Source organism: Ovis aries, chromosome 15 (assembly GCF_016772045.2).
Source record: "Ovis aries strain OAR_USU_Benz2616 breed Rambouillet chromosome 15, ARS-UI_Ramb_v3.0, whole genome shotgun sequence".
Lineage (NCBI taxonomy): Eukaryota > Metazoa > Chordata > Mammalia > Artiodactyla > Bovidae > Ovis > Ovis aries.
Genome location: NC_056068.1, coordinates 24,150,958 through 24,164,772, shown reverse-complemented (window position 1 = coordinate 24,164,772; position 13,815 = coordinate 24,150,958). Strand labels below are relative to the sequence as shown.

The window sequence follows — 13,815 nt, the reverse complement described above, 5'->3', positions numbered from 1 at the left end:
TAGCAGGTTTTTTTTTAAGTAAAATGTGATAAGAATGAATATAAAATTTGAATATGAAATTTATTTGGAAGTACAAAAGACCTAAGAAGTCAAACTATCTTAAGAATAAAGTTCAAGGACACATACTATCTGATTTCAAGATAACAAATAGTCTGACACTTCTCAGTTAACTTAATTTTCAGTCAAGATACCAAAGCAATCCAATGGAAAAAGGGAAACTTTTTAAAAAATGGTGCTGGAACAAATTCTTTCTAAATGCAAAACAAAACACAAAACCTTGACCTATACTTCACACCATTGTAAAAATTAATTCTCAACATGTCATAGAGTTAAATATAAGGAACTAAAAACCATAAATCTTCTGAAAGAAAATATAGGAAATGTTTTGAGGAACATGGAGTAGATTTCTTAAGACAATATCCAGAAGGCACTACCATAAATAAAGGAACTGGTAAAATTGGACTTCATTAAATTTTAAAATTTTGTTCCTCATAAGCTCCATTAGGCAAATGTGTAGGCAAGCCACAGCGGGAGAATAAACATTCACAATACATAGATGACACAGGACTTGTATTCAGAACATACAAGCAATTCCTATACATCTATAATAATAACAAAAGACAACAACCAACACTATAAAAAAAATAGGAAAAGACTTAAACAGATACTTCACAAGGAAAGATACACAAGTGGTCAATAAGCACATTAGAAAAGAGACCCTATTTATTAGTCATGGGATGTATAAAATAAACCACAGTGAAATAGTCCTACATGTTTACCATAGTGGCTAAAATTAAACAAAACCGATAATACCTGATGTTGGTGAAGATGTGGGGAAATGGGAACTCTCATAGCTGATGGGTGGGAGTTACAACGTACAATCACTTTCTAAAACAATCTGGCAGTTTCTCATTAAATATATATATCTATTCTATGAGAAGTGGTGGTTATTCCACTTCTAGGTTTTACCTATGTACAGCAAAATACTGTACAGAAATGTTCATAGCTTTATTCGTAATATACTAAAACTGGAAACAACTCAAATGCTTATCAACAGGAGAGTGGATAAACAAATCGTGGTATAGCCATAACCAAATACTACCTATCAGTAAAAAAGAAAAACTACTGTGTACAACATGAATGAACCTCAAAAAACATTTCAATATACGTTAGGTGCAGACAAATACTGTTTGATTCCACTTATATGAGGTACCTAGAACAGCCAAATTCAGAGAGCCAAAAGGTACATTGGTAGATGCTAGGGGCCAGGGGGTAGGGTGGGGTGGAGAAGGTATATGGGGAGTTAGTGCTTGATGCGGACAGAGTTCCAGTTTAGGAAGGTGAAAAATTTCAGAGATGGATGATGATGAAAGTTGCATAATAGTGTGAATGTCCTTAGTGCTACTGAACTGTATAGTTAAATATCATTAAAATAGTATGTTTTATATTACTGGGCTTGTACCACAATAAAAAATATTAAAAAATAAATAAACATAGGGAAAAAATTATGCTGAATGAAAAATCCAGACACAAAGTACATACAGCAAATTTTCATTCTTATAAAGTTCCAGAATTGGCAAAAATAATCTATGATGACAGATATCAGAACGGTGGTTTTCTCTGTGGATAGAGGGGATGGTGACTGGAAAAGAAATGGGGGATCTTTGTAAGGTGATGGAAATGTTTGATATATGGATAGGGATATGAATTGTGTGGGTGCATGCAATTATCAAAACTCATTGAACTGTACATTTAACATCTGTGCATTTCAGTATCTGTATATTATGTCTCAACTGGAAAAAGGTTTTGAAGAGTAAATTGGAAAAAAATTTTGAACTATGTTAACAAGCTCAGTAAAGTCTGATTTTAAAAGAAATCAAAGTAAATCTACAATCTATTAATATTGAAGACTTTGTAATTAAGAAAAAGGAGAAAGAAGGAGCAGAGATAATTATACAGTCTATCGTCTACTGAGGGTTAACTAAGATCTCTAGTAACTACATGCATTTTCTCATTTAATTCCCACAATAACCCATTTTTCAGCCATAGTAGGAAACACACGCTTTAATACATGAATCTTTCTACCACCCTTAGCAAATGTCTTAGGTATAAAGTCCCTTAAAAACTCAGGAAACCAAGACATTTTTTTTTCTCATTTTAAAATTGCAAGCAGTAAGTTGTAGAAATTGTTTCATAAACCTACTGTTACCACCAAGAAATGCGAACCACAGAAGATAATATCTATTACCATTTCTGGTTGCAGCAATACTCATAAAATATGTGTGTGACCTATGCCCACAATTCTGAAAGCATCTTAATTCTGTGAGATTCCTATTTCTAGACTATCTACCCCTCACAGTGTAAGTTGGGGGCTAGTTAGCATGATTAGGTACCCCAGGCTCACTGCTAAGATGAATCTAACACTAATTTCTCTATCGGCTCAATGAGAGTCTCAAGACAAAAAACTTCTCTTGCATAAATAGCGGGTAATTTTACAAAAGAATCATGGGACTAGGAGATGGTAGGATGGTCCTTACCACATCCAGCACGGCGTGAACTGACACGTCCAGGTATACGGTGGTGGCCTGGGTCCAGTTGTGAACTGGCCTTACTTCCTTCCGGTATGTCTGTAATAGCTGCTTAGTGAGATGATGCAGAGCAGGACTGCTGGAATGAGGCGTATCTATGGCCAGGATTCCTGAAAAAGAAAGCTATCACTGTGAGGGTGAAAATAAGAACTTTGCGTCTTTAGGAGACTTCAGACTGCCCAGGGCTCAGTCACTCCTGGAAGAATATAGTTTTTAGCTCACCCCAATCTGCTGACCAACTCATGGACATTTTGTCAGACACATTTAAAGGACGCTGATGATACAGAAAACAAATTTACAAGTGACCAAATGGGAAAGAGGGGGTTCGGATAAATTGGGAATTAGGGGTTAACAGATACACAGTATAAAAAATAGGTTAAAAAAAACTGAGGACCTACTATACAGCACAGGGAACTATATTCAACATCTTATCATAACTTACAATGGAAAAGAAACTGAAAAAGAACATATGTGTGTAAGTAAAAGTGTTCAGTCGTGTCCAACTCTTTACAGCTTCATGGACTGTAGTCTGCTAGGCTCCTCTGTCCATGGAATTTTCCAGCAAGAATACTGGAGTGGGTTGCTATTCCCTACTCCAGGAGATCTTCCCAACCCAGGGATCAAATCTCTTGTGTCCACTGCAGTGGTAGGTGGATTCTTTACCACTAGCGCCATCTGGGAAGCCCGTGTGTGTGTGTGTGTGTGTGTGTGTGTGTGTGTGTGTGTGTGTGTGTGTAAATGAGTCACTTTATTGCACGCCTGAACACTGTAAATCAACTATACGTCAATAAAGAATAAAAAAATTAAGTCAGCTGATGGCCTAAATGCCCAATTTAGGAGAAATCTCACTGTAAAGATAAATAAATCAACTCCATCTCTGAGGGTGCAAACTTGAGCTACGTTTCCATCTTTACAGCTATCTTGCATCTTGGACAGCATCCTTTCTTTATTCCTGTATCACCCCCTCCTGGTACATAGGAGAAAGCTTCTGATGCACTTCTTCCTCCTTGGATTTTTCTTTTGATTTTTCCATTTATAATTCAAAAATCACATAGAAAAACCCAAGCAGAAACATGGACAAACCACTTTAATCCAAAGAGCTGTGTGGATTTCTAAATAATGGACTCAAGGAAAATACAATTCATATTTTTCTCCTCAAAAATCGTATTTGTTCTCTCACTCAGTCTGTCTTAAAATGCACTTGTCAGAAAACGAGATCTTCATTTTGGGAAAATTCTCTGAGGTCCCAGGGAACAACCATTTCCTGTGACCGAGGAATCTTGATTTGCGGAGGAGCCGTGATGAGCATCGAGGCTGGAGAGGCCAGGGGAAAGGAAGTGAGAGAAATGAGCACCAGCAATTGGAAGCGACAGATCCGTGAGGGCTTTCTCGAAATTGCAAAAAGATATTTTGTTCACCAGCTTGGCCGGCCCCTGGGGGATTCAAAGCTTCCCTCAGTCATTGGACTGAAGCAAATTGCACACCCTCCCGCCACAGTGCAGGCGATCTCTATCTGTGGTGTCCTGCGCGTGAATTCACCGCGACTCTCAGCGGTTTTGATGGTTATTTTGATGAGCTGCTGAAGGTACGCAGGCTCCATCAGGAAACTGTAAATGAGGTACCTTCCCCCTGTGCGACGATCCTGTTTATACCCATCTCTTTATGAATGATACCGTGTCACTTGCCGCCACAGGCAGCAATTTCTATGATTTATCAATGCCAGTGTGACCAAAATGCTAACGACGGTGCTGGAGGGGACATCCAGACTCATTGTGGGCAGTGGAATATTCACTTTCATTACCATCCGAGCTGGGAATCTAATGAGCGTTTTAAACTCCCTAACTATTCATCCAACAAGAAGCCAGAAGAGGCAGCCACTCTTCAGGCGTCTGGGAACCAAGGTGGGTGGCTCACATCACGCATCGTCTTCAGCTTTTGTGAACTGCGATTGTCAAAGATGCGCTATGAATCTTTGTTTTGTTGTTGTTCACTGGCTAAGTTGTGTCTGGCTGTCTGTGACCTCATGGACTGCAGCACGCCAGGCTTGTCTGTCCTTCACTATCTCCTGGAGTTTGCTCAAACTCCTGTCCATTGAGTTGGTGATGCCATCCAACCATCTTATCTTCTGCTGCCCCCTTCTCCTTCAGTCTCTCTACTTGGGACTGTTTCTTGCTGGCTGACCCTATGGGAAAGAATTCTGGACCCCAAAGCAAAATTAGTCTGGTGTTTTTCCTGTGAATTTCACTTAGGGCAACTTCAGTTTTACCTCGCTTGGAATCTCCCAAGTCCCAGCTGGGAAAACACTGAAATGTGCGTGTTTCAATACAGGAAACCACCTGAGACAGAGTTAATAATTCTGAGAAATGAATGTTCTCTACACCCTCTGCTCATAGGGCCTCAAATTCCCCTCTGATATCTTTCCTGTGGATATAGGTCCCTAATGGATAAACATATTTTCAAGAAAGAGTCAAAGTCGTTGGGTAAAAAGGGAAAGTCCTGGAAGCTGGAAATAAGAACAAAAGAGCAACCAGGAGTGATAGAAAAATAAGCAAAGGGAAGCGTGCTTAAATAAACTACAGGGGGAAATAGTTCTTTGTTTAAAATGCAAAGAAATAATAAATTACATTTCTACTATGAATGCAAATTTGCCTGAGGAGAAAGATCAATTACAAGAGAGAGATTAAGGATTTAAGTGACCATTAATTAACAGTAAATTATGCCCCTTGAAAGCTAATGTGACATTCACACAAGCACTAAATGACTCACAGTTCAGTGATGTTTCAACAGACACTGATGGAAGCTATCAACAGACCCAGAAAAGATACCACTCTAGCACTGTCTCCTTTGCTAATGATCAGCATAAAATAATGTATTCATAAGATTTCTGAAAAGTAGAATGTGTTACGAACTGAGTTGTGAACCACTTCTAGGTGAAGAGAGGTTTTAAAAAGATGAGGATACAATAGAATTATTCCTTTGCTTTCCTTATTTCAGTGAGTTACATACATACCTATCTTAAAGTGTTCTGGGCACTTTGATGAAAAGAGCTGTTTCTGGTTTAATGAGTATACCACCTTTAGGACTATAAGAGACTAGAACTGCAGCAGGCTGGGACCTGGGACCTAGGGTCCTTCACTGTAGTGTTTGCACCTGGGCAAACATCTCCTGGAGAAACAGAATACAAAGAAGCTATAAGGGACTAAAAATAAGTATGTGCATGTGTAATTAGGGCAAGTTATGCACAAGATACAAAAACACCAAAATCCCAAATGCCACTTCTGAAGAGTGTTTACATACATGCCCCCTGCATACAACACTACCAAAGTGGTGGGCAAAATACCTAAGCCACGCCTCTGGCTCAATCATAGACCCACCCCTACCTTCATCCCATGTAAAGAGCCAGCTCAGCTCTGAGTGTGAGCTAGGGAACCTGTTAGTTGTATAACTTCTCCCTGCTGCAGCAGGGGCCCCAATAAAGACTTGCCTGAATTTCCTATCTAGTCTCTGATCAATTTCTATTGAACAATAGATAACAATACATATATCTGAGAGGTTACAATATATCTGAGAGGTTCCAAGGAAATAGTGGTTTAGGTGTGTGGTATTATTAAATACCTAATACTGATTAAATGCCTTGCTGTGTGCCAGGCACTGGGCTAGAGCCCTTTACGTACATTATCTCATTTAACTTCTACAAGAGCTTTGTGAGATAGGTACTCTACAACCCTGTTAGGACTCACTTACAGGTGAGGGACTCTAGGCTTGGTGAGGTTAGTACTGCTGAAGATCACACAGCTTGCAGGAGAAGAGGATGGAATTTAAACAAGGCGGATCTGGATCCAAAGGCCAGGCTCTTACTCTGATACTACAGCGACCTGGCTCCCTGAGAATACTGGGAACAACAGTGAGCAGCCCTTCAAAAGGAAGAGCTGCATATGCACACTACCATGTGTGAAACAGCCAGCCAGTGGGCACCTGCTGTAGAGCACAGGGAGCCCAGCTCCATGCTCTGTGATGACCGAGAGGGGTGGGGTGGTGCTGGGCGGGAAGACGAAGAGGGAGGGGATTTATGCATACACACGGCTGACTCACTCTGTTCTGCAGCAGAAACTGACACAGCCTTGTAAAGCAATTATACTCCAATAAAATAAATAAATAAATAAAAGAGTTGCATGGTGTACATTTTTGGAAAGAAACAGCTCATTGTTATTTTCTGTCTTTGTGTGTTTTCAGGTCAACAATATCTTACGCTTGCATTGCACCTGACGATTTCATAATGCTTTCTTATTTGGTCTTCATGAATATGCAAAATAAAAAGTTAACTTACAGGGAACCAGAATCTCTGAGAGGTACATGGACTCGCCCAGGGTCACATGGCTGGTGAGCAGTGTGGTAGGAGCACGTGGTTCTAATTCAGGCCCTCCTATCCTATTCCAGCACACTGCCTCTGGGTCCAGCTCTAAATTGGTGGTTTGTTAAGTGCTCTTATATTTATAAATCAACCTGATATTAACCCAGTAAAATTTCAAAGGGTAAATTCTCAGTATGATTTATGGTCAAGTGCTGACTATGAGACGCTATTAAAAGACTTTCTCTGCCACATTTAGAACAAAAATCAAGCGTAATACAAAACATTAAAAAGAGCAATCATTAAGAAGAATTTCTTCTATTTTCAAACCTTCATTTTTCTATTTTATCTTGCTTCGTTTAATGTTGACAATTATTTTCTGCTAAGAAACCCATTTGGCATTTAATGAAATTTCCTCTGTTTTCATTTTTATAATTAAGATATGCTTTTATCCTTTAAGTTCAACATCCAAGATTTTTAAACTTTAATGATAAGTGGCCATTTTTCTTCTCTATCCAATAAAAAAATCATTTCCAGCTGTTTGGCTACCAAATTCCTTCCTCATCTCTGTAATTGACTCATTCCACTTTCAGTTATATTTTAAAACATGGAAATTCAGATATGAGCTCTAGGAGAACCCTCAGGAACAAAGGGTGTTGGGAAACACTAGCATGAACATAAATTTTTGATCTGTGTATTTTTTTAGGAACCAATTGTATCCTAACTCAAATGGTTCAATACGGTAGCGTTAATACTGGCACCATGGAAGTTTAATTCCAGAAATGTAGGGGGGAATATATATATATATACACACACACACAACATATATGTATTAGTTTCTTAAGTATTTTTTTAGGGGAACTGTACATTCAAAACATGCAAGTTTCTACAGCTCATCTTTAGAGAAACACTCCACCTCTATACAGACTTTGTAGGACTGGATGTAAAACCCTAACACCAAAATGACACTCAGGTGTCTGTAGCTATGATGGATCCAAGGGACTCTCTGTGGGCTTCTAAAGACCAAGATTGTTTTGGAATAATAAAAATATACTCTTCAGACATACAAGTAAATCTGAAAAAGAATGCTCCAAACTCTCAACATCAATTGTTGTAAAGAGAGCTTGATTTCTGAGGAAGGAAAAATTTATCAAACAAACATTTATCAAACATTTCAGAGCATACTTTTAACTTTGTGGAAAGCCCCACTGTGTGGCCCTATGGATATACACACCTATAATTGTAGGAGCAAAGTCATAACAAAGTGTTGGTCTCCTTGTAGATTCACCGGACTGGCATTTTACAGATGGTAAATAAAAGCAAACACCTGTGAGGAGTTACATAGCACAACATAGAAAGGCTTGTCTCTAGGCTCTAGGCGTTAATATTCGATGCCTAGTAAAATCGCTAGCGTACTCACCTGAGGCAGCTGCCAGGACGAAGGGCCACAGAGCAGCCATTACACCTGCCAGTATTCCCCAGGCACGTCCTGAAGATGAGAAACACAACTTGCCTGCTGGATAGAATGTCACTCAGTCTTTCCTAAAAGAGCTCCTTTCTGCTCCATTCTTCTCTGTTTGCCGGTTTATGCCGTCCTTGCTGATGCTATTTTGTAAACACTGAAGGGGACCAAAGGCAATACCAATGCCACACAAATGTTTTGGAGTTGGTGCCATTGCAATACCCCTTAACTTCTCCATTTGGTTCTGCCCCAGGATCAGATCATGGCCAACATTTCAATTTCCCTGACAGGAGATAGCTAAGTGAATAATGTAATCTAAGAGGAGCCCCTAAGGAGGGGAAATTCCACACTAATATGATTTCCTTTACAGCCTTTACCTAAGGCAATGCTCTTGCTGACATTCAGGACACTAATTTCATTAATAATTGAGATCCAAATAGCTGTTCTAAATCAGACTTATGCAGAACATCTTCAGCATTTGACAATGATTATTGGACTCTTGAATTACACTAAGCTAATGGAAACCTGGTATCATCAAATGAACAGCAACTGCAAACAGTACAGTGGGAAGAGTGTGTTTTGTTTTTCCTAATCCCCTTTCATTAGAAGAAACATTGATTGTTTTTTTTTGATAAACAGAAATGCTTCTTAAATTCTCACTGCCCACAATTCAGAAAGTAACTACATAAGAGAGAATGTGTATAGGCTTATTAAAGATGAAACTACAAAAGTTTAATGTTCATAAAAAAGTTCTTTTTTCAGTTTCTGATTGAGCCCCACTCACTGTTAATTATTAAGGAAAAAGATACATCATTCCACATAAATTTATTTTCCATTAGTAGACTCCTAGATGCTCTAGAAACAAAAATTAAATTTCATACCATTTCCAGCATCTGTCTGCTTTTTACTCTAAATCAAATGTAGAGCCCACTGGCTTGAGATAAGTTTTCACGGAACAAATTGAGAGGAGAAATATATACCTGATCCCTGTTCTCCTAATTATGTGATCCCTTTGTTTAGAATCATGAAGCTCTCTCTCAGTGTACCCTGATTAGTTTCCCACTGCTGGTGAAAGAAGTTGCAAACACAGAAAGGGAGAAAACTAGGGTGAGTCCTGCAGTGTTGAGCTGGTTTTGGAAGTATCAGAGTGAGCTCTTGGTTTTCAACACATGTAGCTGAATACAGAAATAAATACAAATGTAAAGCTGCGTGTGTGCCTCTGTTCATAAATGCATATGTTCCTAGCTCTGTCCACTAGAGGGCCTGGGAGCAAGGACACCCCAACAGCAGTGAGCACGCCTAACACCCAGAACTTGGTCTCTAAATAGCACACCTACCTGCAAAGAAGAAATGGAGAAATGTGTGATTCGGGCCGGGACAGGAAAGTACAACATAAGAGTCTAGAACACCTCCTTGTCCCATAACGAAGTGCTAAAGAAATTATGGGAATGGGATACATGGACATGGCCAGCTTGAAGGGGCTCCCTCTGGCCCAATCTTTGATGATTTGAGCTTCAAAACCAACAATGATGGCAGAGAATTATAACCTACAAAACAGGATAACAAATATTCCACAAGTCTATCCTGATTTAAGTAAAGAGGTGAATGTGAGGAAGGGAAATATTTTCCTTTAAATTAGAATGCCAGCTAATAAATGTAGAAGAAAGAATGGAATCTTTGTAGTGATAACTAATTTACAGAAGAAACATCAATGGGTGATGAAAACCAGTTGGTGAAAGTTGGATGAGGAACAGGACATTGACATAAAACACTTATTAATTACAGAGATGTAAAAAAATCTACTAGTGGAGAAGCCTGGCAGACAACACCTCAATCAAATAATGAAAATTAGCATCACCAGTTATGAGCTGTGCACCAGGAGACAGGATCTGAGGAGATGCAACAGCCCTTGTCTTCATCCTGCCAAAAATTCATAACTTGAATGTATCCCGGAGGAAACTCCATATTGAGGGACATTCTACAAAACAGCAGGCATGCGATCTTCCAAAGAGTCAAGGTTATGAAAGTTAAAGACAGATTGAGAAACAGTACCAAACAAAAGGAGATTAAAGAGACCTGACAGTTCGATGCCATGTGTGGTTCTCGAGTGGATACTTTTGTTACAAAGAACATTTTGTTAGAAATTTTCAAAATAAAAAATTGGGGGAAAAAAAGAACATTTTGGGGTGAACTAGTGAAATTCAACAGGGTCTGTAGTGACATAGTGATGTTAATTTCCTGATTTTGATTGTACTGAGATTATGTAAATTAATGTCCTTGTTTCTAAGAATAACTCTCTAAGTACTCACAGGTGAAAGGTCACCATGTTTGCAAAGAACTCTCAAACGGCTAGCAGGGAGAGGGCAGTGAGTTATTTCTACTACACTTCTAATTTTGCTGTGCATTTGAACATATTTCAGAGAAAAAAAAAAAAAAAAAGGAAATGTAACCTAGCAGAGGAAACGGAATACAAAGTTAAGGAAAGTTTCAGAAATAACCTTGAGAGAAAGTGTTTGGTGCAGAGGTAAAGAATCTACCTGCAATGCAGGAGACTCGGGTTTGATCCCTGGCTTGGGAAGAGCCCCTGGAGGAGGAAATGACAACCCGCTCCAGTATTCTTGCCTGGACAATCCCATGGACAGAGTCTGGAGGGCTAGAGTCCACGGGGGTCACAAAAAGTAAGACACAAGTGAGAGACTGAGCAGGCACGCACAAGAGATAAGATCACCAAGGACTGGTCAGGGCCTCAAAGTCCCATCACTCTCCAGAAATGCTCTGAATTGTTGGTTTCCACCTAAGATGAATTAGCACAGGAGAAAGGCAAGCTGCATACATCAGTGCACATTGTCATGGGCAGGGAACACAGAAGCTTGCCTTTATGCAAAGGTTTAATTGAGACGGTAATCAACATTATCATCCTGCCACACACTGTAGGAAGCCACGGCTCTAAGTCAACCCCTCCGGGACATGCTTGTCCTCCCTTCTGTCTCGCCATCTCATATACCCATCTGTTACTGGAAGGCCATTGCTAATGATGTGTAATACAGGTACATTATGACCTTCATTAGCTAATTTAACAACAGTCTGGTGATCCTGCCTATTACAGCTTTTTATTGGCTGGTGAATTCTGCTGAGACAGGAAAGGTTTGTATGAGTGACTTATCTTCGAAGTAGTCTGCACCCAAATCCTTCCTGATCTTCCCTTGATCTCCCTGCTCTGCACCAGCAGATGGCTCAGAGCTTTCTTTTCCAACCTTACTGTCCCATCTGGGTTTAGTTTATATATTTTCAGTGCCTTTACACTTGGTGTCTGTCCCTTGCTCAGCCTTTAATTTCCCATGGAAACTGTCTCTTCTCACTGACTAAATTCAGCAGTTTTTACTCACCTTGTTTCTTACCACCCATCAGTCAAAGAATTTACTCTCCTTCAATTCAAATCAGTCACTCAGTCGTGTCTGACTCTGCGACCCCATGGACTGCAGCACGCCAGGTTTCCCGTCCATCACCATCTCCCAGAGCTTGCTGAAACTCATGTCCGTCGTGATGCCATCCAACCATTTCATCCTCTGTCATCCCCTTCTCCTCCTGTTTTCAATCTTTCCCAGCATCAGGGTCTTTTCCAATCAGTCATCTCTTCGCAAGAGGTGGCCAAAGTATTGGAGTTTTAGCTTCAGCATCAGTCCTTCCAATGAATATTCAGGACTGATTTCCTTTAGGACTGACTGGTTCGATCTCCTTGCATTTCAAGGGACTCTCAAGAATCTTCGCCAACACCACAGTTCAAAAACATCCTTAGACATATTTTTAGGGGGCTTCCCAGGCGGCTCAAGTGGTAAAGAATCTGCTTGCCAATGCAGGAGACACAGGTTTGATCCTTAGGTCGGGAAGATCCCCTGGAAGAGGAAATGGCAACTCACTCCAGTATTCTTGTCTGGAAAATGCACAGAGGAGCCTGGTGGGCTACAGTCCATGGGGTCACAAAGAGTCAGACACAGCTAAGCACACACACACAAGACATCTCTTTAGGAAGGATGAGTATAACGTGAACCCTATTCAGACACTTCAGACAAATCAGGGTATTAAAGTAAAAAAAGTGGAATTGTCAGGCGATATGCAGTAAGGCTTCTTAAATATCGCCTGGGAAAAAGAGACAATTTGAGGTTTAAATCTGCCATTCTCTAATAGCAGTTCAGACCAGGTCAATCATTAAGAGAGCACCTAGAAATATATTTATTTCAGAGGTCCCCTCTCCACATTCCCATGAGCCCTTGCACACTTTGTTTTCCATCACTTCCAAGTAAGATATGACACCCTTTAGATGGGCCAGTCTTTTGAAGAAGCAGGGGGAGACGGTTTATTATGCAAACATAATAAGGAAGTGTTTATTATGCAAACAGCAACTGAGTTATGTGTCCTTTAAGACTACTAAATAGTTTTTAATTACTGCTATATCAGTAAATCCCATAAATATGCAAATGCAATTAGTTCACAAAATAGGCCTTAAATATCTTTATTCCTCTCCAACAAAGTTCTTTGAAGTTAATCGCTAACTCTCTTTGTTCACTCCCTTGGCAGTCGTGCTAAAATTGACAGGAATTTTGACAGATGTACATATTCAGGGGGAACCAAATTTTCTGAGCACATCTGGCCAGGCTGGAGGAGGAAAGCAGAAATGGTCACTGAAGCCAAACTCAAATATTTAATGAGTAGAGTCCCATACGAAATTTCTTCTGCTCTGTAGCATTGTGCTCTGAAATAAATATCAAGGTAACCACTTGGGTTTCACTTCAAGTTCAAGGCTACATTCAACATTTGATTTTTCTCCTCGCACAGTTCAGTTCAGTTCAGTTGCTCAGTCGTGTCTGACTCTTTGCGACCCCATGAATCGCAGCACGCCAGGCCTCCCTGTGGATTTCATTTTTTTTTAATACTAATGTGCATTTTCTGGTCCCTAAAAATAAACAAAGACCCTGACCTTTTGTGGTTATGTGACATGGTTTTCTATGACAACATAGGAGCTAAGGTTCCAGACTTTGGAGTCAGACATACCTTATCTTGCCTCCCAACTCCATCATTTGTTAGCTGCTCATGGGCTTGGTCAAAGTGCTTTCTGCTGCTAAGCTTCATTCTTCATATCTATAAAAAGGGTATAATAGGCTCTCTTTAGTTTGCTATGGTTGCAAGAGAAATTACTACACACTTAGCAACTAAAAACAAAGCTCACTTGTGACCTCAAAGTTCTCTAGGTCAGAAGCCCAGGCACAGAAAGGAATAAAATTCTCTGCTCAGAACCTCACAAGGCAGAAATCATGGTGGTCTACTGAAACGGGCTGTTACTGCATCAAAAGGGCCAACAGTGAGGACTTCCCTAGTGGTCCAGTGGTTAGGACTCCATGCTCCCACTCCAGGGGCCATGG

The 13,815-nt window shown here is 40.0% G+C and overlaps 1 protein-coding gene across 2 annotated transcripts in view; it reads right to left on the bottom strand.

Moving 5' to 3' along the window:
• HTR3B (5-hydroxytryptamine receptor 3B) overlaps positions 1–13,534 on the bottom strand; it is a 48,711-nt gene extending 35,177 nt beyond the window's left edge. The window contains exons 1-3 of one of the 2 annotated variants that reach the window (XM_060399304.1): positions 13,448–13,534; positions 11,785–12,291; positions 2,538–2,698 (exon numbers count right to left, since the gene is read on the bottom strand). In XM_060399304.1, the coding sequence (XP_060255287.1) occupies positions 2,538–2,698; positions 11,785–11,803 (180 nt within the window). In that variant the 5' untranslated portion in view covers positions 11,804–12,291; positions 13,448–13,534. Of the gene's footprint in view, positions 1–2,537; positions 2,699–8,356; positions 8,455–11,784; positions 12,292–13,447 lie in introns of those variants that run through there. The other variant, XM_004016557.6, reaches the window with a different exon arrangement.
• Positions 13,535–13,815: the final 281 nt, after the last annotated feature.